At 32.1% G+C, this 22,978-nt stretch overlaps 9 protein-coding genes across 9 annotated transcripts; 6 read left to right on the top strand and 3 right to left on the bottom strand.

The window, feature by feature from the left end:
* Window positions 1-213: 213 nt before the first annotated feature.
* Window positions 214-6,631, bottom strand: DFA_09360 (uncharacterized protein; the record flags this gene model as incomplete). The annotated part of the gene is made up of 13 exons (XM_004354662.1): window positions 214-290; window positions 1,262-1,310; window positions 2,262-3,086; window positions 3,151-3,494; window positions 3,574-3,800; window positions 3,878-4,251; window positions 4,335-4,586; window positions 4,650-4,841; window positions 4,936-5,244; window positions 5,329-5,760; window positions 5,894-6,013; window positions 6,111-6,313; window positions 6,421-6,631. The coding sequence occupies 13 exons, from the start codon at window positions 6,629-6,631 to the stop codon at window positions 214-216; spliced, it is 3,615 nt and encodes a 1,204-aa protein (XP_004354714.1).
* A 329-nt stretch (window positions 6,632-6,960) lies between these two features.
* Window positions 6,961-9,164, bottom strand: DFA_09359 (uncharacterized protein; the record flags this gene model as incomplete). Its single annotated transcript, XM_004354661.1, has 6 exons — window positions 6,961-7,355; window positions 7,456-7,768; window positions 7,848-8,147; window positions 8,230-8,277; window positions 8,354-8,601; window positions 8,696-9,164. 6 exons carry the CDS (start codon window positions 9,162-9,164, stop codon window positions 6,961-6,963), a joined length of 1,773 nt encoding a protein of 590 aa, XP_004354713.1.
* A 1,420-nt stretch (window positions 9,165-10,584) lies between these two features.
* Window positions 10,585-11,734, top strand: DFA_09358 (uncharacterized protein; the record flags this gene model as incomplete). The annotated part of the gene is made up of 3 exons (XM_004354660.1): window positions 10,585-10,622; window positions 10,842-10,949; window positions 11,401-11,734. The coding sequence occupies 3 exons, from the start codon at window positions 10,585-10,587 to the stop codon at window positions 11,732-11,734; spliced, it is 480 nt and encodes a 159-aa protein (XP_004354712.1).
* A 114-nt stretch (window positions 11,735-11,848) lies between these two features.
* DFA_09357 (uncharacterized protein) lies at window positions 11,849-13,895 on the top strand (the record flags this gene model as incomplete). Its single annotated transcript, XM_004354659.1, has 5 exons — window positions 11,849-12,526; window positions 12,623-12,709; window positions 12,798-13,277; window positions 13,346-13,619; window positions 13,747-13,895. The coding sequence occupies 5 exons, from the start codon at window positions 11,849-11,851 to the stop codon at window positions 13,893-13,895; spliced, it is 1,668 nt and encodes a 555-aa protein (XP_004354711.1).
* A 54-nt stretch (window positions 13,896-13,949) lies between these two features.
* Window positions 13,950-14,315, top strand: DFA_09356 (uncharacterized protein; the record flags this gene model as incomplete). The annotated part of the gene is made up of 2 exons (XM_004354658.1): window positions 13,950-14,229; window positions 14,266-14,315. 2 exons carry the CDS (start codon window positions 13,950-13,952, stop codon window positions 14,313-14,315), a joined length of 330 nt encoding a protein of 109 aa, XP_004354710.1.
* A 795-nt stretch (window positions 14,316-15,110) lies between these two features.
* Window positions 15,111-17,438, top strand: DFA_09355 (uncharacterized protein; the record flags this gene model as incomplete). Its single annotated transcript, XM_004354657.1, has 4 exons — window positions 15,111-16,447; window positions 16,518-16,874; window positions 16,964-17,092; window positions 17,192-17,438. The coding sequence occupies 4 exons, from the start codon at window positions 15,111-15,113 to the stop codon at window positions 17,436-17,438; spliced, it is 2,070 nt and encodes a 689-aa protein (XP_004354709.1).
* Window positions 17,439-17,651: 213 nt separating this feature from the next.
* On the top strand, window positions 17,652-19,893 carry DFA_09354 (uncharacterized protein; the record flags this gene model as incomplete). The annotated part of the gene is made up of 8 exons (XM_004354656.1): window positions 17,652-17,730; window positions 17,820-17,864; window positions 17,953-18,000; window positions 18,081-18,473; window positions 18,555-18,935; window positions 19,236-19,265; window positions 19,332-19,627; window positions 19,738-19,893. The coding sequence occupies 8 exons, from the start codon at window positions 17,652-17,654 to the stop codon at window positions 19,891-19,893; spliced, it is 1,428 nt and encodes a 475-aa protein (XP_004354708.1).
* Window positions 19,894-21,016: 1,123 nt separating this feature from the next.
* On the top strand, window positions 21,017-21,452 carry DFA_09353 (uncharacterized protein; the record flags this gene model as incomplete). Its single annotated transcript, XM_004354655.1, has 2 exons — window positions 21,017-21,359; window positions 21,418-21,452. The coding sequence occupies 2 exons, from the start codon at window positions 21,017-21,019 to the stop codon at window positions 21,450-21,452; spliced, it is 378 nt and encodes a 125-aa protein (XP_004354707.1).
* Window positions 21,453-21,581: 129 nt separating this feature from the next.
* On the bottom strand, window positions 21,582-22,841 carry DFA_09352 (uncharacterized protein; the record flags this gene model as incomplete). Its single annotated transcript, XM_004354654.1, has 4 exons — window positions 21,582-21,689; window positions 21,800-21,974; window positions 22,407-22,647; window positions 22,709-22,841. The coding sequence occupies 4 exons, from the start codon at window positions 22,839-22,841 to the stop codon at window positions 21,582-21,584; spliced, it is 657 nt and encodes a 218-aa protein (XP_004354706.1).
* Between the last annotated feature and the right edge of the window lie 137 nt (window positions 22,842-22,978).

Raw genomic sequence — 22,978 nt, 5'->3', positions numbered from 1 at the left:
TTTTTTTGATTTGATTGCTTTTTAAGTGTTCCAACAAGAAAGAGTAACCAATGATTCGTAATAGTGTAGTTGTTATAAAGTTATTGTCAAAACTGAACTGCAAATTGATATATTATAATAAGGGGGGTATAAGTATATTGTTTCTTTCTTTCTTTCCTGAGAGTAGTAGTCAAAAGTAGGAAGTATTTGTTGATTCTACTCTATTATTCTATTCTATTCTGCTACGACAAAGACGATGATACGATTAACTAGTTGTTGTTGTTGTTGATGTTGTTGTTTAAAAGTAAAACCTGAAGAAGAAATAAAGGGAGGTGGATAATGAATGAACATGAACTGCGCAAGCAGCAGTGAGTGGGGAGGGGGGGGGGGGGGTAAAAGTAAGAGAGGTAAAGATGATGCAATAACAACAATAGTTTTAATCTAACAAACTATTTTAAAAAGAAAAGAATGCTGCTGGCACGTTCCTTGTGTTCTGTTGTGATGCACACACATCATCCCTCCCTCCTTCCTTACCGCTGCGCTGCGCTGTTTCAATTTATATTTATATGTGTGGTGTGTAGATGGTATGAGGATAATATAATTTTATTATACAACAACATTAACAGGGTAGGGGGGTACACAAAGAAAAGGAAGAGGGATAAATTTGGGATTGTATAATGTAGTCGTGTGGGAGTGTTGTTGGGTTGTTGGGTTGCTCGCATCGCATTCATTATTGATTTAATTGCAACAACAACAACAGTAGCAGACAGACAATCCTCCAATTGTTGTTCTGTTGTTGGTACATCTCTCTCTTTACTCCCTTTTCTTCTTTTATCTACTCTTCCTCAAAACTCTATCTATTACTTCATGATAACCAATACATTCCAAACTGGTTGTATGGTGATATACAACATAGATATATATGATATGATAATAATATCTTTATCACGCGTCGAGTTTGTCCGTCCCCTTTCTTTCTTTACTTTGAATGCATTATTACTGTAATCTCTTATTACTACCACTGTTCTGACTACTACTACCACTATACTACTACTCTGCAGAGTGATAAACACATACCCTTTTAAAATCTGTATTCTATTAATCGATATGACTTTTGTCTGTCTTTTTTTGTCTTTGTCTTTGTATCCTAATAGAAGAACTATAGTAGCTAAGCCTATGAAATAATGAAATGCTGCTCTCGCATAGAACTACTACTCTTTCTGTGTGGATGTGACGGTGGTGGTATTTTTAGTTACTCGTCGAGTGTGATATGATATATAACTATGAATATTTCTAAAAGTTGTTGTTTGTTGTTTGGTCTGGTCGCAAATCTAATATTATCTCGATTTCAAGCTATCTTCAAAAAAAAGAAAACAGGGACAAAGAAAAAAATAAAAAAGAAAAACAAAAAAAAAAAACAATAAACTTTCTCTTTGCTCGAGGTGCAGGTCACTCGATGATGATGATTGTTCAGGTAACGAAACGAGGTGGCGGCCAATAAGATGAAAGAGGAAGAAGAAGAAGTGAGCGAGAATGACACTTGGATGATGTTTTGCGGACGGGGGATACGACCCATGAAGAACCCTAACCAGTGTAAATAAGAATAATAATAGTAATAATTTAATTTAATTTACCCTTCCCTTGCTTGTTCAAAGAGAGATCGAATCAAAATCCTTCGTTTATCGTCTCTCTATCTCTCTCTAGGACTCACCCCACCTTAATCAACAATCAATCGGCAGTCCGAGTGGAGAGAGACACCTATATCAAGTCATTCCACCTTCAATCTTGAAATTACCGATGACACCACATTTTTCGAAAATAGAGGGGAGAGATATCCATCAGATTCATTCCTCCTAATCGTTTATAATAACCATGAATTAATTAATATTAAATATTAATATATAATATAATATTTATTTTCCATACCCAGGAGGAGGAAGTTATTTTTCGTTTTCTTTCTTTTTGGTCATTCGTTCGTCTATGACCCATAACTTTTCATATGGTGAAAATTCAAATACATTTCTATGCAAGTGTGTATAGTGATACAGTTTCTCTTTTGTGAGCTATTTTTATTGTTGTTCAAGGTATCGGATGATTAAACAAACTGAACCCTCAAAAGTTCCATCTAAATAGCTTATCCCACCTTTGTAACCTAAAAAGTACACTGATACCTTGTGGGGCTTGTTGACATTAAGTAGTCAAGCAATGACATGATACCTTTCTTTTTGTAATTGTTTATGTTTATTTGTTTGTGTTTATTTGTGTTTATTATTTGTGTTTACTTTGTCTTTTTTTTGAATCAATAATTCAGTCCAATCGATATTTCTTAATTTTAAACCTTGATCACATGATTGTTTCATTTGAGTTAGTTGCTTTTTAGATAGGTTTTGTCTCCATGCAACAAATGTTGCATAGTTTGAACCAGTAGTAGTTTGATTGATTTGATCACTAATATTGGTTGTTTGGTCACCAGAAGAGTTTTTGTTGACAATCATTGATTTAAAGTAATTAAGTATACCACTAGACGTAATTGATTTCCAATCTTGATCGACTGTAGTTGATAGTTTAATCAATTTATCAAGTGATGCAGAAATTGATTTAAATTCATCAGAGTCACCGGAAAGAGTCAACAAGTATTTGGTAAGAGTGTGAGCGACTCCACCAAGTTGCTTGTCTTTTGGTTTGAGGACGGTTGGATAAATATCGTCAACCAACATGGTAAACTCTTGGATGAGTTCAAGGCTACCCATTGACAAGTGTCTGATAAAGGTGCTCAGCAGTGACGAGCTGAGTAGCAGTTGGTGAAGAGACTCTACTTTAAAGAGATTGTTGGTGATTTGCATACTGGCAATTTGGATTCTTGTATCTGCCTTGTACTTTACAACCAGATCTGACAATGCAACAATCAAATTGGACATGCTTCGATTGCTATGTAATTGGATCTTGTCAGATGCAATACATTGAACCAACTTTTCACTTTTAGTCATATGAACAAAACATAGATAGACTTGGTATGAAGCTATTCTATGATTGTTTGAAAGTGATTTCTGTTGATTCAAATCTTTTAAAAAGTTGAACAATACTCTTAGTCCGGATCCTTCTGAATACTAAAAAAGAATTAAATAAAATTAATAAATAATATATAAATATAAATATAATTATTTAGCTTACCCAATCCCAAGATTGTTCAATTTGAGAGAAATATAAAAGATAATTGGTTAAAATATGAAGTGTAGGAGTATCATATTTTTGATTAACCATTAATGCTTGAAGACTCTTGAATACATATTCACTGATTCTAGTTCTAACCAACAGTTTGTGAAGTATTTGTTCTTTTCCCAATTGTTGCTTTGACTTAATGGTAAACAAAAGGAAACGAGTCAAACCTACAATAAAAGATTTGATATCCTTTTTTAAATAGTTTGAATGATTGAGATGGAATTTATAATAAATGTCCAACATGTACAAGTATTCTTCAATAGCTCTTTGATTTAATCCAGCAATAAATGATTCAGCTGAGAAATAAAAAATATTTAAAATTGATTAGAAATGAATGAGAATGAATGAATGAATGGATAGGATTTTTGGACATACGATTTTCTAAATTAAATTGATCGGTAAAAAGAATCAAGGTACGAAGGTTATGGAATGTACCAGCATAAATAATATTACCAAAGGTTGATTTAGTTCCTATTTCCCTATCTTCAGATATTTTGCAATCATCTTTGGTCACATTTGATTGGCGATATTGAATAGGCTGCTCTTCTTCCAATTTGATTTCATCCAATGACCCTCCAACAAATATTTTACTTGATTGATCACTAAACAACAAAAAGAAAAAGGTTAATAATATTTTAAAAAAAAAAAGGTAAATAATATTTTTTCTGGTATAACTTACATTTGTTGTTTAGTTGGTAATTTTGGTTGGTATTCATGTGCGTCGATTTCTTCTCTGGAAATATCAAGCTGATAAACAGCGGTGGTGGTGGTGGTGGTGGTGGCTGATTGTAAATCCATCATTTTAATAGCACCTCCTTGTAAACTATGATCAATTGATTCTTTTGTACGAGACAACGAAGAAGAGTATTGAGTAAATGGGGATTTATCACCACCACCAAAACCGGTATGATTAGATTTTGATAAATCAGAAGGTGATCTGTGTTCATAAGTATTGACAGACCCCAAACCTTTTGATTGCTTTGGAGTATAAATGGGATTACCTTTGTTATCTTGTTTTGAGCTATTCTCGACATCTTTTTTTAATTTAGCAACCTAGGTAGAGGAATAAATTGCAAAATATTAATATTAATATATTTATATCATACAAAATGGAATATTAATGTTTTGAAACATACAGCAGCACTACTTAGGAATACAATTGAACGACCACAAGAGTAGAAGAGATCAGGTGTTGTAAACGTTTTCTGTAGCAGCTGATGACACTTCTCCTGGGGACTGAGATTATTATCGGACTTTGCCAAAAGTTTGTAGTAAGTATGACAAAAATTTTGATAGGTATCCCTAGTTTGGAATCGAATGGCTGGGAAATTAATTAATGGCACTAGACCATATTTCTCAATCTTTTTCTCTGTTTCTGTAGGGTTAATCTATAGGTTGATAAATGAATGATATTAATATTAAAATGGTTGATTACTACTAATACTACCTACAGCAGGAGTCATATTAAATGCAAATATTTTAAAAGTAGATTCTAAACATAATTCCCTTGAAATTGTATTAAAATCTGTTAATAAAAGTTGAGCTTCTGGATTAAAGTACTTTTTTTTGTTGTCTGAACAATCAGAATGGAACGAAGGAATAGACCATTGCTTTGGTTTCAAACTATAGTAAGTACATTTGATCTATAATATATAAATATAAATAAATATAAATAAATATATAAATAAATAAATTGAGTAAATGAATGAATTGATGATTTTGATTATTAAAACATACATGACCATCATGAATAATTTCAAAGCTACTTGTATTGCCATCGGATGTGGGTGTGTGTTTGACTAGGCACTTTCGGGTTTGGTCATTAACATCAAGTAAATTTAATTTGTTTGGCCAGTCTAGCTTTGCATCCTTGAGTAAACTTTGGAGGACGGCATTGGACGATGCGGCACTTGGGAAGTCATCTGGGAAGTCATTTGGCGAGCAATGAGGAATAGCAGTGAATTCACCAAGCAATGAAAGATACAACTTGTCTTGAATAAAGTCAACCAATCTATTAATCATTGCTGATGATATATCTCTACATTCCTATATAATATTGGAAAATGAAATAATAATAATATTAATATATTAACTTGCAAACTCTTTTAATACTAGTGGAACAGTACATACAGTATGATATTCTGGATACTCTAAAATATTTAAAAAAATTGTAGACGAGGAAGAAGAAGAAGAAGAAGAAGAAGAGGAAGTACTAGTACTACTAGTACCAATCAAATCATTCATCCTTTGGTTCAATTTGGATTGAATATCTAAAAAAAGAGAATGATTAATCATTTTGAATAGATTGTCTATTTTTAAATCGGCATTGTCAATATCTGGGCAATAATCATTAAGGATTTGTTTGGTCGTGAGGTACTCGATGATTCTCTTGTCTTTTGGATCAATCCCTAAATTTTCAAATAGTTGGCGATCATAGGGTAGCTCTCTTTGGTCTTCATTGGCAAATCCAACAGACTTGAACTGGCTCAAAGCGTCAATTAAATCACAGTACTCTTTAATTTCATCTTTACTAAGCATTTCATGAACCAATTCATTGTTTTCCTTTTTAAATTAAAAATAAATATATAAATATAAATAAATAAATATATTAATAAATATATTAAATACATTAAATAAATTAATTAGTTTTCCAACTCGGGTGGTTACTACGACCTACTCCTACTACCTTACGTACAACATTAAAATTGATAATGTTTGATGTATCCCAATACAATACTCTACAATCTACACTTGTTAAGGTCTTGGAAGTTAAGGCCTTCAAATCCTTACTAAATTCATGTCTACAATTAAATGCCTAAAGTAAAGTAAAGTATAAAAAAAAGAAAAAAAAAAAGAAAGATTAGGATGGTCATCTGATATGAGTATGATGATGATGATTAACTATTACTTACGGATTTAAACGATTCACCTTTAGGAGTAACCAATCGTTTCAAGTAAGTTGCTACTTTTTGAATGGTTTCGATTGTGTATTGACTTGGAACTGTGATACAATTACTTTCCAAATCAGGTTTGAAAAGTGATTGCATCACTTTACTCTGACGTTGTCCATTACTTTCAATATCACTTCCTCTAATATAATATGTTACAGGTTTATCTTTTTTTTTAATTTATAATGAATCATATATATATATATATATAATTAGTATCACATGTGATTTGATTAGTTGTTTTGATTTATTTTTGTCTAATTTATACACATACTGTTTGATAGCTTTGATTTAATTGATTCAATAGTTTTATTATCAATACCATTGACAGCGTCAGTAAACAATGAGAATGTCTCTGATAGGTGTATATCTTTACCACCAGCTTGGTTATTATTACTATTGATCAGTTCAACGACATCTGATACAACTAATTGACCACTTTTCAATTGATGTTCAAATGATGTTGTATTTGCTACAGTTGTCATTTTTTCTTTTTCTTTCTTTCTTTATCTCTATCTCTATATCTATCTCTATCTCTATCTATGAGAAGATTATAAGATAATAGAATAGTGGTCACATGTCGTTGCGCTAGGGTCGGTGTTCTCTTCATTGCAAGAGAGAAGGCGGTAGAAAGATTTGAGGTGAACTGTAACCTCAAAGCCCGCCCATACAAATAAAATTTAATACTCTGCTTGAGCTTTTATTTTTTTTTAAACTTTAGAAGAAAAGAGGGAAGAAGACTAGTATCTTGTGTGTGGGTGTGAGTGCGTACACTATCTAGGTTTGTTATTTGTTATTTGTTATTTGTTATAGGTCAAATTAAATGATGAGTATTTAAATGATAACCTATAAATGCAATGACAACTACCAAGATTAGAGACATAAACAAAAAGAGTATAGAGGAGCCTACGAGTTTCTCTTTTTCTCTAGCAATGCTGCAACTGTTCCATGTGATCGACAAACCATTTGGACCAATTTCAGTACTAAATCTACAAGCCTTTTTTAGGGTAGCTTTATATGGTTCGGGGAATCCAACCAAGTCGACGAGAAGCTTGACATTGTTGACGCGTTGTCCTTCCATCGTAGAGTTAAATCCCACCACCAAGTACTCTCCAGCAAAGCTTTCATTTGATTTCGTTAGCAAAAACCATACGTCTATTGTTAGATTCATCGTTGCATTCATCATTTCAATCGTAGAATTGAAAGTATCTAGAGAGAGACATATAATAGAGAGAGAGTGATTGATTAGAATATAACAATAATATTATTCATCATTTATCATCTCAAAGATGGGATGGCCATCACATACAATTAGTTTGATACATTTGATTCGAATTCAAAATGACATGAATGGTTGAATTAAATTCAAATGCTACTGGTTTGGTAAAGTTGATGATTGATGGTTCTGGGTATCTACCTAGTGATGCTGATTTACTAATATTCAAGAATCCATCGATTTCACCGATACCTTCAATCGATCCCTTATTAAGAATAATTGGTTGTTTTGAAGAGAGTGTAGCACGTTTTAAAACTAATCTACTAGCCATAGAATTTGATGGTACAAGACTTGCATTTAAAACACCTCCACTAATATCTAAATATCCATTATTATAAATATAAAACTAGTATACACAAGTCCAAAAGGATTGTTAGTTTAAATTATGTTGGGATCAAAATATATATATATATTGTAATACATACATCATTATTATTTATATTGGATACATTTGATAAGGTCATACTGGCATTATTGATCAATTGACAAATAGATGAGTTTTTGACTTGGCCTATAGTCAATAATACTCTTCCAAGATGGAATGCACCATTACTACCATCACCAATATTAATAATAGTCGAATTGAATAGATTGATTCTAGTATAATCTGTATAATTAGATTTTGTTGAACTATTTCCATTTCCTTCTTCTGGAGGTGTTAATTGATCCCAATGTATATCTGAATTATTAAATGTAATACTACTATCTATAAATGAAAACGATGACTATATATATATATATATGGAAGTGGATTTTGAAATCAAATTAGTATTAATACTCCCGTTTCTTTTTTTTCAGGAAACATACATTTCTAAAAGTAATCGATGAATTGCTAAACAATATCTTTGATAATTTCTATATATCATATAATAATAATAATTATAGTTAGTATTATTATTATGTTAGTAATATTTGTTTGTTTGCATCATACAGTTGTATAGTTTGAATTTTTTTGATTAAAAAAAGATCCAATCATGGTGACTTGGGAATCAGATATCTTTGTTTCAACTTTAGAAGAGATATTTGATAGAATTGAAATGAATCTTGATCCACTATCTAAAGTCAATGTATCATTACTCTCAAAATCAACTGGACGGATTTGAATTTCAGATGATGGTGTGGTATTGAATAAACTACCATATGACATGTGAAATGGTGGAATGATTCCTTTTGATTTATCTAAAATTAAATTTATTAAATAAACAATAATAATTAATCTCTTTCTTTCTTTTTCTTTAATATATTTATAAATGTTGTGTTTTTATATGCATACCAAAAATATATTTTCCAGAATTTGAAATATTAACCAATGGTGTTTCAATCAAGATTGATGATTTTGAAATTAAGAATGTAGCACCTTGTGTAATGGATAATACCTTTCCCTTGTCAATAGTCATTGTTGTTTTGTTGTTGGAAATGACGATGGAAGAGTTTTCACCAACGATAAAGGTCTGATCGTAAATCGATTGAGCAATATACTTTAGTACGAGTGAACCTCCATTCTGGACATATCGATTGACACTGTAAATATTAGAGTTGGTAGTATTGGTAGACACTACCACTGTTGTATTGATCACCATATTGGTTTCAAATGTGGGAACACAAGACCAACTCTGTGCATCTTCATAGTTGCCAGACACTTTTGAAGTGTATGTACAATTATTCTTGTCTTCTAATATTGATCCATTTACTCCCAGAAAAAATAGAACAACAATGAGTAGTAATATTGATGGTCGATACATAATAATAATAGTAAGTATTAATTCTTTTTACTATTATTTCCCCTTTTGATCTTTTTTTTTTTGATTATTCTATTTATAAATATTATTATTATTATTAACTCTTTCTATATTTATATATATAAATAATTTTGTGGTTATGATGATGAGAAAGGAAATGATGATGATGATTTGAATTGAAAGATGGACATACATACATTGGCGAGCCAACGATCCCACTTTTGATCAAATGTGCTGCCCTATTCTTCTCCCCTCACTCACCTCAACCAACCCAAATTTATCCCATTTATCTTTGTTTCTATTGTGAACAAGTTGTATGAATGAATGAATGAACCTCCTTCCCAGTCAAGTTGAACCACCCATCTATATATCTCTTGGTTGATGTATGTTCACAACCATCATCCATACATACACACTAGAGTGAGTGGTTTGAATGAAAGAATGTTGTGTTGCATAGTGGTTTTTAAGTTACACTTTTAAGTTGGTGCGATGCGATGCGCAGTGAAACATAGGGTGCTGCGTGTGTGTATGTATATATTTTTATCGAGGTTGATGGTTAGGGGTATACAATAAATGCTTTTAGTAAGAAATGAGTGTTTATTTTCTGAGGGGTTTTGAAAATTTTTGGTTGGGAGTACCTCAGAATCTATTTATTTGTAAAACTTATTTCTCTCTATGGTCTTCTTTATTTTTAATTATTCTTTACCAATCGATAGATCTTTTAATTATCTATCAAATGGTTGCCAAAAAAATTTGCGAGAGATTCACCCTGCTAAAAAGTACTTTCCGTAAAGTCGCCTTTAGCCATGGGCTAAGATGAGGTCTAGAAAGCATTGTTTGGAAAAACAAATGATATAAACAGAAAGAGCACAAAGAGTTGTATCTATTGTTGGTATTGGATCGTCGTTTCAAAGATTATTAAAACAAAAAAAATGGTATTCAAAGCAAATCTCATAGTACTATTGTATAAAACTACGTGCAACATGGATCGATACCTTTTGGATCACGATTAATCAAATAAAAAGACAAATACCAACACAAAAGGTGTAGGCGCCTTGGATCTTCAACATTATATGCACTGGTGTCAGCAGTGTTCAATCCAGCAACGCTAGACAAGATGGTTAGTATATTTGGAATGGATCAATAATCAAATAATTCAGAAGTGGTCAATCTCAAAACAATTGTGAATGCTCAAGAGTAATGGTAGCTTAATCTTATATCGATATCATGGTTATTTATTTGGTACATACTAGTATTATTGTAATTAGCTCTTTAAAACCCATCAAGGCTATAGTGGTCATGGACAATTTCGCATTCGTTCTATCAAAACCACCCATTCTAAAAGATAATAAATAAGTAATAATTGGTAAACAGTATTTATGACAGTAATTTTACAAGATACATATCTTTATAGTTTTTAAAAATGGACCAACTCGTCTTTAATCAATTGATTTATTTAAAGTATAATATATATGGCATGAATATGATTAGTTGAGGGTTTGACAATTGTGATGAATTTACTAGGTGGATGTTTTGGTGGGCCACAAGAGCGGTCAAACTTGATATAAATTATGAAAATTTATACGAGATTGAAACTTGGCGACCTCTCTTGTAGTGGCGGTGGTGGTGGATGAACTTTGTTGTTTAATTTTAATACCAATATATACAGACTTGTTATAGATTTAAAATAAAAAACCCATCATCAAGAAAGAAAACACATACAATCTTTATGAAAGAAGAAATCGACGACCAATCAACTTTGCCCTCGCGCGGTAAACAAATTGCATTGTTTGGAAACTTATGAATATACCTACCGAAACAAATCCGCACTCCAAGCATTGCTTCATAATCGATCAATTCCCACCAACACTCAAACTATACTTGATTTGTTCCCCAACTTTGAGAATCCCATTAAATATCCACAACGTGTCATCTGTCAACTGTGTGTGTATGAATAACTCTTTCTCTTTTCATTGTTTGTTGAAGAGGAGGCAGAGAGGATGAAAGAGATGTAGGCCAGGAGATGAAGAGGAGGGAGTGGCCGAGTTATCATACTACAAATTTAAAACTTTAATTTTTAGTTGACCATTGGTATTAAAAATAAACAATTGGGGAGGTTTAGAGAATAGGGACGAGAGATATATTAAAGACTTGGTCAAGTGAATACCCCTTAAAGTAGTTGGCCAAAAGTTGGATGAAGATCTTGTCAATGGTATTTTTGAAATTTTCTATAGAAAAGAGAGCGTCCATTGAGAATATTTTGTCCAGCAACACCACCATCACCATCAACAACTCCAACTAATTGTGAAAAAAGAAAACTTGATGAAATTCATAATGAAGAGGATGGGAACAAGTCTAATAGCGACTATGTTTCGTCACATGATTATGAATCTGGCAAGTCTCTTGGCAACAAAGAAACAATGGTTCTTCTCCGCAAACAAAATTCCCCATGTGATATCAAATGGGAATCGATGTATTACCCAGTATGCAAATCATGGTTTAACAAAGACACCAGCGCAGCAAAGAACATTCTGCTGCTGGGCATTTGCCAGTTCATAAAGCCCAAAAAATAAAAAAAATAGAAATTAAAAAAATAAAGAAAGATAATAATTTCTTTGTCTTACTGTCTATGTTTCACTTTGATTCTAGAATGTATTTGCAACAAGAGTAGAGTAGAGTAGAGAGTCATGACCTCATCCTCTTTACCAACAACAACAACAACAACAACAACATATTTAACAATATTTAGAGTTGGGTATATTAGACAATTAATATTCAAACATGTTGAAGAGATATCGGAGCGAATCTATTCTCTAGAGAATAGGTATTTAAAAGGAAGAGATATAAAGGAGTTAGAGTTTCTTGGTATGATTACAGAATATGCAATGCCATGGCAGTTTATCAAACACTATTTACCATCAAGTGACCACTTTTTGTTTGAAAGAAGAATGAATACGATCACTAGATACTGTTCACATCAAAATGCAACATTGGATACACTATTGCATCTATTGGAATGGTCACCAGATTTTAATCCCAATACAAAAGGCTTATATCCACCATACTACCAAGACTTGGCACACAATATCGCTTCAAATGGACATGTCGATATATTAGATTACATGATCAACAAGTACTCTAATAACATTCTGTTTAACTCTTGCCCAGATGTAGCTGCAGAGAATGGACATTTACCAATGCTAAAGTTATTAGAGCCTTTTATTGACTTTGACCATGAGTGTCTTGAAACGGCTGTATCCAATCAACACCATCCTATAATCACATTTTTGGTAGATAGAGGTGTATCATTCACTGATCATTCTTTAGAATTGGCATGTCAACAAGGTGATCTTGATTTGGTAAAGGTATGTAAGAAACAAACAAACAAACAAATAATTATTTAATTAACTCAATTCATTTAATAATCAATCAATCAATATATATATATATATATATATTAGCTCATCCATCAAAATAGACCCGATATCAATGCAGATCAATCGTTTATGAATGGAGCTATTGCAGGTGGTCATATTGAAATAGTCAAGGTAAGTGAAATGAAACAACAACACTCAAACTATTATTATTATTATTATACTTATATATATTTATTTATCCCCTAATTAGTATTTAAAGAGTTATTATACAGATGAAGAAGAAACGACCGATGATATGGATTTAGCATGTGAAAATGGACATTTTTCTATTGTTGAATGGTTACATCAAAATACAACAGCTGGATGTACAACTAAAGCAATGGATAAATCAAATAGTTTACAAATGATTCAATTCCTACATTACAATAGAACTGAGGGGTGTACTACTGATTGCATGGATAATGCAGTTACAAGAGGTGACATGGATATAGTTCAATTCCTACATCAAAATAGAACGGAGGGTTGCACCTCTAAAGCAATGGATAGAGCAAAGAGTTTACAAATGATTCAGTTCCTACATTACAATAGAACTGAAGGATGTACTACTGATTGCATGAATCATGCAGTTACAAGAGGTGACATGGATATAGTTCAATTCCTACATCAAAATAGACAAGAAGGCTGTACAACACGTGGGATGGATAATGTAGTTGTTAATGGTCACATTGATATGTTAAAGGTATATATATATATACACAATATAACTATATTCAATATTAATCTATCTCTCTCTCTCTCTATTAATAGTATCTATTTTTAAATAGGACAGAAAGACCTTCAAACCATATAATGAATTATGTTGGAGTTGTACAACCCGAACAAAATGGCTTTGAAATCATAAAGTTTCTTTATGATTATTACAAAATACCTTTTACCGCTGTTTTGATCAATAATTGTTGTACTCATGGTCGATTAGATATCATTCAATATATTCATCAGAGCCTACCAACTTCACCTATTTGGACAAAAAAAGCAATGGATAAAGCATCAGAGAATGGATATATTGATATTGTCAAGGTTGGTATATATTTATTTATTTATTTATTTATTTATTTATTTATATATTTTCTTTAATTTTGAAAAAAGCTGAGTACCTACATACTTACTAATATTTACATTTTTAAAGTTTTTACATTTTAATAGAACAGAGGGATGTACAACTGATGCAATGGATAAAGCTGCTGAAAGATATATTGACATTGTAAAGGTTTGTTATCATCATCATACAAATCATTCAAATCATCCATCAATGGATATCCCAAAACAACCAATATTAATCAATATTTATTATTTTTAAAAAAACTAGTTTCTACATGATCACCAAACAAAAGTAGGGTGTACTAATAGAGCAATGACAAATGCAGTTGAATGCGGACAATTGGAAACAGTTAGATTCCTTCATCTCAATAGAACAGAAGGTCTTGTTCAACGATTACCATATTTTAGAGATGGATCAATAGAATATTGTCAAACTTTGGAATACGTATTATCTAATCAATTACTAGACAAAAGTGTATTTAATAGTAGTGAGGGAGGAATCCCCACAACACCCAACACCGACAGAGAATACGAACTTTATCATCTCTATAAGCAATATTTAATACCAACTAAAGATGGTCATGATTATATTAGTATAAAGCAATAAAATAATAATAATAATAAAAGAGAACGATATAAAGATAGATGTCTGTCTGTCTGTCTGTCTGTCTTTCAATAATATTGGATTCATTGATCTTTTTTCCCGGCTGGGCCAAAAATAGATATATTGGTGCCAAAAAAAAACAATTAATAGCGAAATGAATTCATCGAAAAAATGGTGCCAAAACAGTTTCAAGATTTTGGAAAGAAGAACAAAGACAAACAGTTGTTGATCCATCGTGATGCTGATGATGATGGGCTCATTCATTCATAAAGGGGAACCGATAAAGATCATTGGATCATTTCCGTTTTTACACAAAGTTGATGTAATAATAATAATAATAGTACTAGAGAGAGATAAAGTTTTGAGTGCAGTAGTCAATCAAACCAATCACAATCAACCATCCACATACATAATCATCCTCTTCTTCTTCATCATATTACAATCAAGGGGAAGCGAGATCGTCAATAGGAATAGAATAGAATAGAATAAGCAAATCTATATTTACATTCCCCCCCTCTGTCCTTCTCCTCTCCAACACAATATAATATTCTCCCTCCTATCACCCTAAAACAATTTATTTATAAGTGGTGTGTGTTTGTTTGGGTGCTGGTGTGTTCGTGTGTCTATGCGTTGAAAGTAATAATAGTAATAATAATACTCTTTCTTCTCAGTCGATCAATCAATCATTATTTATTTATTTTATTTATTTATTAAACTAGTTTATTTATATTGACACACAAAGTATTCAATGAATTTATAATATATCTCTCTCATTCAGTCATATATTCATTCATTATTTAATAATATAAATATAATACATACTATTCTGTACCTTTCATCTACTGTAAAAGAGATAGAAAAAAAAAAGAGATGTTGGTAACAAAATTATTTAAAAAGAGAAAACCAACCAATAACCCTAGTAGTAGTAGTGGTAATGGTAATAGTTCTTCACCGACATTGTCATCGTCGGCTGTTGCATCTACTACAACTACACCATCACCTTCTTCATCATCATTGTCATCATCTCCGACTTCATCTTCATCATCAAAAAAGAGTCCAAAGATCCAGATACAAAAATTACATTTGGAAGACACCATCAATTTGAATCATTCATCCGCCGACGACGATCTTGTTGAACAGCAAGTTGTCATATCATTACATTCTTCACCAAAGACAGAGTTGAATAATAGTCGTGGTGGTGGTGGAGACTCATTCAATATAGTTCTGATCAACAATGACGGTGAGGATGAACAACCCAAAGGCGGTGACGACGACCAATCAAGTAGCGACCAAGTAGATAATATGTATAGCAGTAGCGATGACGACGCAAACGACAATGAAGATGGTGGTGATCAACAAGATGACACATCTTATAGTTCCAACGACGACGACGATAATGATGACTCTGACTCTGACTCTGACGACGATGTCAACGTTTTCGATGGATTCAGAGATGTAGAGACTGAACTTGGTAGTCGAGGAATTGGCAGTAGAACATTAGATGCTGACCAATTGATCGAAGAACAAAAAAGAGAGATCAACGAAGTAGCTCAACTTCTCTCGATTACATTCAACCAGTCACATACACTACTCAAACATTTTAATTGGAAACGTGAGAAATTACTCACTAGATACTTTGAATCAACTCAAGAAGTATGTACAGAGGCTGGTATTGAATACCACCATCATCATGCACAGTTTTCAGGTGGTAGTGAGGCACAACCACAATCACAATCTCAACACCGTCAACAAGCTGCATTGATTGTTGTCAGTAGCAACGATGATACCACTACCACCAGCAGTAGCAACCACCAGACTAGTACATCCAATTCAAATAATAATATTATTGCATCAGTTGGTTGTTCAATTTGTGGAGATGATGAAACTACAGAAGCAACTGCATTACCAACTTGTGGTCACTCTATATGCAATGAATGTTGGGCACAATATCTTGGTGGGAAGATTGTAGAAGGTGAAGCAAATATTCGGTGTCCATTTTTCAAGTGTACATCGGTCGTCGATGACCTCACCATCAAACATCTCATTGCTCCATTCCTCTACCAGAAATATGAAAGTTTTGCAACCAAGAAATACCTCCAACACTCTGAAATGAGATGGTGTCCAACTCCAGGTTGCGAAAGTATAGTCACTTCTGATTCATCCGATGCTTCATTAGATATAGTTCAATGTTCCCAATGTTTATTTAGGTAAATCAAATAGACAAACAAATCAAAACAAAAATAATTTAATATTAACTTTTTCTTTTTTAATTTTTAGATTTTGTTTAAAATGTCATAGAGAATCACATTTACCATGTACATGTGAACAAATGGCATTATGGGAACAAAAATGTAGAGATGAATCAGAGACTACACATTGGAAATCTGTAAATTGTAAACAATGTCCAAAATGCCAAAGTTCGATTGAAAAGAATGGAGGATGTAATCATATGACCTGTAGATCATGCACCTATGAATGGTGTTGGGTTTGCATGCGACCTTGGAAAGGTCACCAAAATTTTTATATATGTAACAAAGTCAACAAAGAACCAACTACCAAGAAATCAATTTTACCTTGGAAGCGTTCAAAAAAACATAAAGAACAATTAGAAATTGATCAAAAATTAAAAAATAGGTAAATAGAAAATAGAAAATAGAAAAGAAAAGAAAAAAAGAAAAAGAATTTAAATATTAATTAATTATTTTTAATTTATATTTATTTAGTGAGGCATTAGAAAGATATTTACATTATTCAGAAAAAGTGATAAATCATGAAAGTACAAGAAAATTGGAAAAGGTTATTAGAGAAGAGGCAAGAGCCAAGATGGAGGAAATGGAAAAGGTTTCGACATGGTTGGAAGCACAATACATTGAAAAGGGAATAGAACAACTGCTCGAATGCAAATGTATTCTCAAACACACATATATATACGCATTTTTTTCATTTGAAAGCGAGTTGACCAAGAATATGGCACCTCGACTCCAAACTGCCAAAGATCTCTTTGAATTCCTACAAGAAGATCTCGAATCAACCACTACCCAACTTTCAGAGCTCATGGAAGATACTCTCAAGAAAATTTCAGTGGACACTCCCATCCCATCACAACGTATCGAAATTATGAATGTCACAGCACTTGCCAAATCAAAAGTTTCAAACCTACTAAATGCCATTTTAAAAGATTCAATATTTGAACAATAACTATTATAAATTTCAAATATATATATATACACAAATAACATTACTCATATATTTTTCATTGTAATAAAAATCTTATTTCTTTTACTTTTTTTTTGAATAAAATAAAGAAACCAATTTCTTTTTTTTTTTTGTATTAAAGTTATTTTTCTTTATAGTTTGAACTTTGTGTGTTATTCAGGTAACCAAATTTATGTCTAGATACATTTAGAAATAATGACCTTTGTTCTCACTCGAGATACAACACCATCACAACTTGTACGATTCTTGAATCTTATTGATGGAGACAATGATCGCAAGATCATCGAGTCAATGTTGATGGATACCTGATTTTGTCAACAAAAAGCCGTGATGATCTGACAAGTCCACCTCTTTCTATCACAGTTGGTAGAGCACAAAGACTCTTTGATCTAGCTAATCCACAAAAACGTACGTACTGTTATAAATATAAAACCACAGCTAGTTTACTTACTAATCTTTTGTCATTTCCTCTCTCCCTCCTCTCTCTCTCTCTTAGAGAACAAAGACACATTCTACTTTTCAACGTTTAATGGCATTCATTCTTGTATGATTGTATTACATTAAGAAAGAAAAGAAAAATGAATAAGGATTATTAACTTTTTTTTTTTTTTTTTATTTAATTAGCTAGTAATGGATTATCTATCCACGATCCCATGGTTTCTTTAAGAACTGAAAGAGTAAATGAGATAGTCACATTGTTAAGAGAGAAACATTGTATTTATATTCGATCACCTCCTTTTACTGGCAAGACCTCTCTTTTACAATTAGTGGGTAATAGTCTCAAAGGTCAAGGAAATGTAGTCACGTTGTCATTCCTCGAGTTGAGAGAGGACATGGATTTCAATCAATATTGGAGAGACAATAGTGGAAAAACTTTTAAAGAATGGAGTCTAGCCACCACACCAACATACATCCTTCTTGATGAACTTCAAATCATTTTCAATAGAGAGAAATCTCCTGGTCAGTTTTGGCAATTGGTCAACAGTATTACCACAACCAATGTAAATCCAAACTTTTGTAAGTTATGTTATATGAATATATTAATCGGTTTTTCAAAGTACTTTGATCAAACAAAACTAACTGAATTTATATCTATAGATTGTCTTTTCGTGGGCGCTTATGGTGAGAAAAATACTACTCTATCTGATATTAGTATTCCTTCTACTTTTCCATTAACTAGGGGAATTGAAACAATGGGGTATTCAAAGGAAGAGTTTAAAGAAATTATCACCAAATGTAACTCGGTCTATCAAAAGAATGGAGGATTCACAATCTCAAAGAGTATACGAAAAATAATTTGGAAATCAACTAGTGGGCACCCTGGACTTGTCACTATCTACCATCGAAATATTTACAACAAGTTTAAATCACCAACACCAGACGAACAGATAATTTCTCACATCCTCTCACACGCCTTTATCAATGCAATTACTTTGTGTCGAGCTTTCGCAGGAATTGATAGACTTGACGAAACACAACGTAATTACCTTGATCAATTTGCAATTGTTCAGCACAAGCCTTTCTCTTTTACCACACTCCAAACCTCTCTTGTGAAACTCGGCCTCCTTACAGTTTATGACGATGACAATGTTAGATTTGCATCACCTCTTCTTCAAGCAGGATACTTTGATACTAGAAATAGAAGTGACAACACCTCAATCCCCACCAACTTGGATTTTGAAACTTTTATCAGTGAAACTATAAAGCGAATGGATATATTAGGAATCAATTCAAATGGGAGTCTCTCAGAGGATACGATTGTACATTCTTTTTATCTAGCTGCTTGCAGATCTCTTCCCACTGAAGTTTGTATGTAAATTAATTAACTTAATTTTTAAATTAATATTCCTAACAAACCTGATACTTATTTTCTAGACTGCTGTAATGTTGGAGAATACTTTGGAATCGATACAAATTTGGACTTTTATGTCAATGATACAAGACAATGGGGTATAGAATTATTGGTTGAAGGAAACAAATTCTCAATGCAAAGATGTAACACCACACACAAGGATATTCCTCTCAAAAAAAAAGTAGTTTTAGATTTTAGAACAGAGGGAGGTAAAAAGCTTCAAGACCAAACATTTGAGGAACTCAGTAACCTTTGGATCGTGTATTACAATTTAATTTCAAAGAGTGCAACTATATGGAAAAGTTTAACCGAAAAGATAGTAATTAGAAACTCGCAATTTAATTTTAATAACTAATAATTATTTATTTCAAAATCTATTCTTTCCTTTTTTCTTTAAGGTTGTTGTTTTCTTTTGAATTGTTTTTTTAGGATAAATTGTGGACAATAAAGTTGAATTTCATCAATAAAACCAGGAGGTGTTTGAATTTTGAATACTTCATTCTTGACTCTACAAAATGCGATATTTCCCAACGTTCTAGAGTGAAAATAGGAAAAATGATGGTACCAAGTATTGGTACAAATTAAACAAAGATTCAATTCCACCATCCTGTTCGTTATTTACAAGGTATTCTAATTTATGAATTGCAGTTGGCATACCATGATAGGTTATAAACAATCTTGGATAAACTTTGCAATAATTCAGTCATTGTCGAATAAGTATTTGCAAGTTGATCAAAGACTAGTTGTTTGTGCATGTTGGAAAAGTGGGTTCTTGATGTACTAATCTCAAACATTAATTGTCCAATTGATGTTGCCACACAGGTAGTATTGTTTTCTTTTACCGATGTTTCCATATTTATCCATTGTTGTTGGATTTTTTGTTCCAACTGGTCATAAATTGACATTATTGTCTGTGTTTGTTTCATTGACAAACTCTCACCTTGCATGTTAGATTCAGATTGTAAATTAAAGTACAGTTCAATGATTAGTCAATGATATTTCATCTAATTTTCAACATATTAATCCTGGTGCCAAATATAGAAAGTATGCTGGATAAAATACTAACGACTAAACTATTGTCAATTAGTCTCGAACAACAAACTATAAAAGACCAATGAAATCAATAAACATTAAGTCATCTTTTATTACTATAATTAATAATCATTTACAATCTAATCTAAAGTCATTATTACTATCTATATATTCATATATCTATATATTATTATTATTATATACCTCACAAACTAATTATATATTTGCCAAGTATCTTTTTATAAACGAAATTTCTGTATATAGAAACTCATTTTAATTTTTTTTTAATTTTAAATTTTCAAACTTCATTAATCGTACGAGTGACGACAACATCCAACAAGGTAGACGACTCACATCCTGCTCCTAATCTAGAGAAATTGCAGCCAAAGGAATCAGTGCCAACCCAGAGAATAGAGTCAAGCATTACCTATTGGAAAACAATGATTATCGAATGACGGACGATGCTTTTGTAAAGAGTGTAGCCAGTTTTCTTAGTGTATCATCCAACTCTGTGGAAGGAAAGGATTTCGACAAAGCATTGTGGTGTAATGGTACTGGTAAAATCCTGTTCAACAGCATCGAGACCATCAGCAAATGTGATGATGTAGCCCACTGGCTCGATCAAATCGATATTTCAATACCTGGTCCTTACTAAGTGTATGTCGCCATCAAGAAAATGTCAGCTAGATTCCTATCTGTCTTTAGGAATACGGTAGATCTGGAATTCGAACATTGGGGTTCATTTAGAGAAGCGTTCCTCACCGTCTTTGCATCCGGTTCCACTGACCTTGCCGTGATGAACCGTGTGCTCACACAATTCCGTTATGATACCAAGTGGACGGTCTCGTCATTTACAAATGCTTTCACCATCATTGCTGGTCGTGTTTACGAAAATAATGACAATCGAAGTTTTGTACTGGCGTACAAAAATGAATTTTACAATATCAAGACCATCAATAAAGAATTACAAGAAAGAACCACGGATTTTGTTCAAATGAGATCCGTCGCTATCTCTCTTAGTTATACCGTCGCCCCTAACGGTCACCTATCTTTTATAATAATATATATAATATATAGATAGTAATAATGACTTTAGATTAGATTGTAAATGATTATTAATATATATAATAAAAGATGAATTATATATTTGCCAAGTATCTATATAGTTATTACATTGCATTACATCAACCATCCCTTGGATGGCCCATAGGTAGTGAGAGTCAGAGTTTTTCAATGTGACATCAATTGATTTTAAGACCAATGAGACAAACTTGTAGTAAGTGTCCAAAACGAATTTGGTGGCACCATGATAATAATCCACCATCTCTGTCAATACAATTGCACAACAACTATAAAAACTACTATAAGTGTTAGGCTTTGCCCCAAAATTTGGCATATTTGGTGTCACAAACAAACCAAGATATGGTCTCATCCCAACGATTGGGTTGCTTAAATTCACCGTTCTGAGGATGCCTTCTTTTTCTTCTGGTGGAATATCTTGGTCTACTAAAAGTTGAGAGACTGGTCTAATCAATGTGGGTAGATTAATTGGAAACTTGGCATCTTCTACAATTTTCCAATTATTATGAAACAATAATTCAACCAAAATCATTTGGTTTGTAGTTTCTAATGATCTATAGATAGACATAAACTCAAATAGATATCGATTAAAGTATTTCAATCCAACCATATTACCAAGTTTAACAAATGTATTTCCATAACCTCTTATATATTTCTCTTGTCTTTTCTTTTGTTTGATTTGTTTTTCGACCGTTTAAAATTATCAAATAGTTTTGGAATCAATATTCTTGTTACCTAAATAAATAAATAAATAAAACAAAGTGGGTGATTAGATTAGAGAATCCTTTTTTTTTAATTTTTCCTTTTTAAAATGAATAGGAGTAATAATTAATTTGATAACTTTAATCCAGATTTCTTCTTCTTGTTCACTGGGAGAGGGAATAAAAGAATCAAATGCCATTGTCAATCTTATCAGAATCGTATCGACAACCAAATCAGGTGGTCCAGTGAGATGCTTTAGTGAGAATAGGTTCTTAATCCTATACAGGAAATAGTATTCTTTAGTTTTTCCCCATCGGTCTTTTGAATCCAATTCAGCTTGCTTTAATAAAACATCAATCATTCTTTGTTGGAATTGAATATCACTTCCATTGAGATAAACGAGTTGATTGGATAATAAATAATCTCTACCAAAAGTTTCATATGATTTTTTCAATAGTAATAATGGTATCTCTCTATTGTCATGTTCCAATAAAGGTTTCAAAACTTGACGAATATCACCGTCATCTAGAATCAAAATTAAAAAGTTAGTTCAAGCTATTGATAAATAAAAATATATAAAGGTTACCTTGATTCACTACAACGTCGAGTATCATGTTGATAGTTTCATTTGAAAAGTCATAACGATTATCTATCAATAATTGAATCAAATAAGCAGTATTGATACCCATATGTACTAAATTCTTTTCGAGTTGTCCCATTGTTTCCTTTAGATCCTCTTTTTCTTTATTATCTTTACTCAAAGTGTCATTAATTATAACGATTGCCTATTCTTTAATCTATAGATTAATTAAAGGTTATTAAGAAGTTTTCTCGTAGTAATGATTCATATAGGATG

This window comes from Cavenderia fasciculata, assembly GCF_000203815.1.
Source record: "Cavenderia fasciculata unplaced genomic scaffold Scf_EU5ZYIE01DZOHE-5, whole genome shotgun sequence".
NCBI lineage: Eukaryota > Evosea > Eumycetozoa > Acytosteliales > Cavenderiaceae > Cavenderia > Cavenderia fasciculata.
Note: the sequence above shows the minus strand (reverse complement) of the source record. Positions and strands in the feature narration are given on the sequence as shown.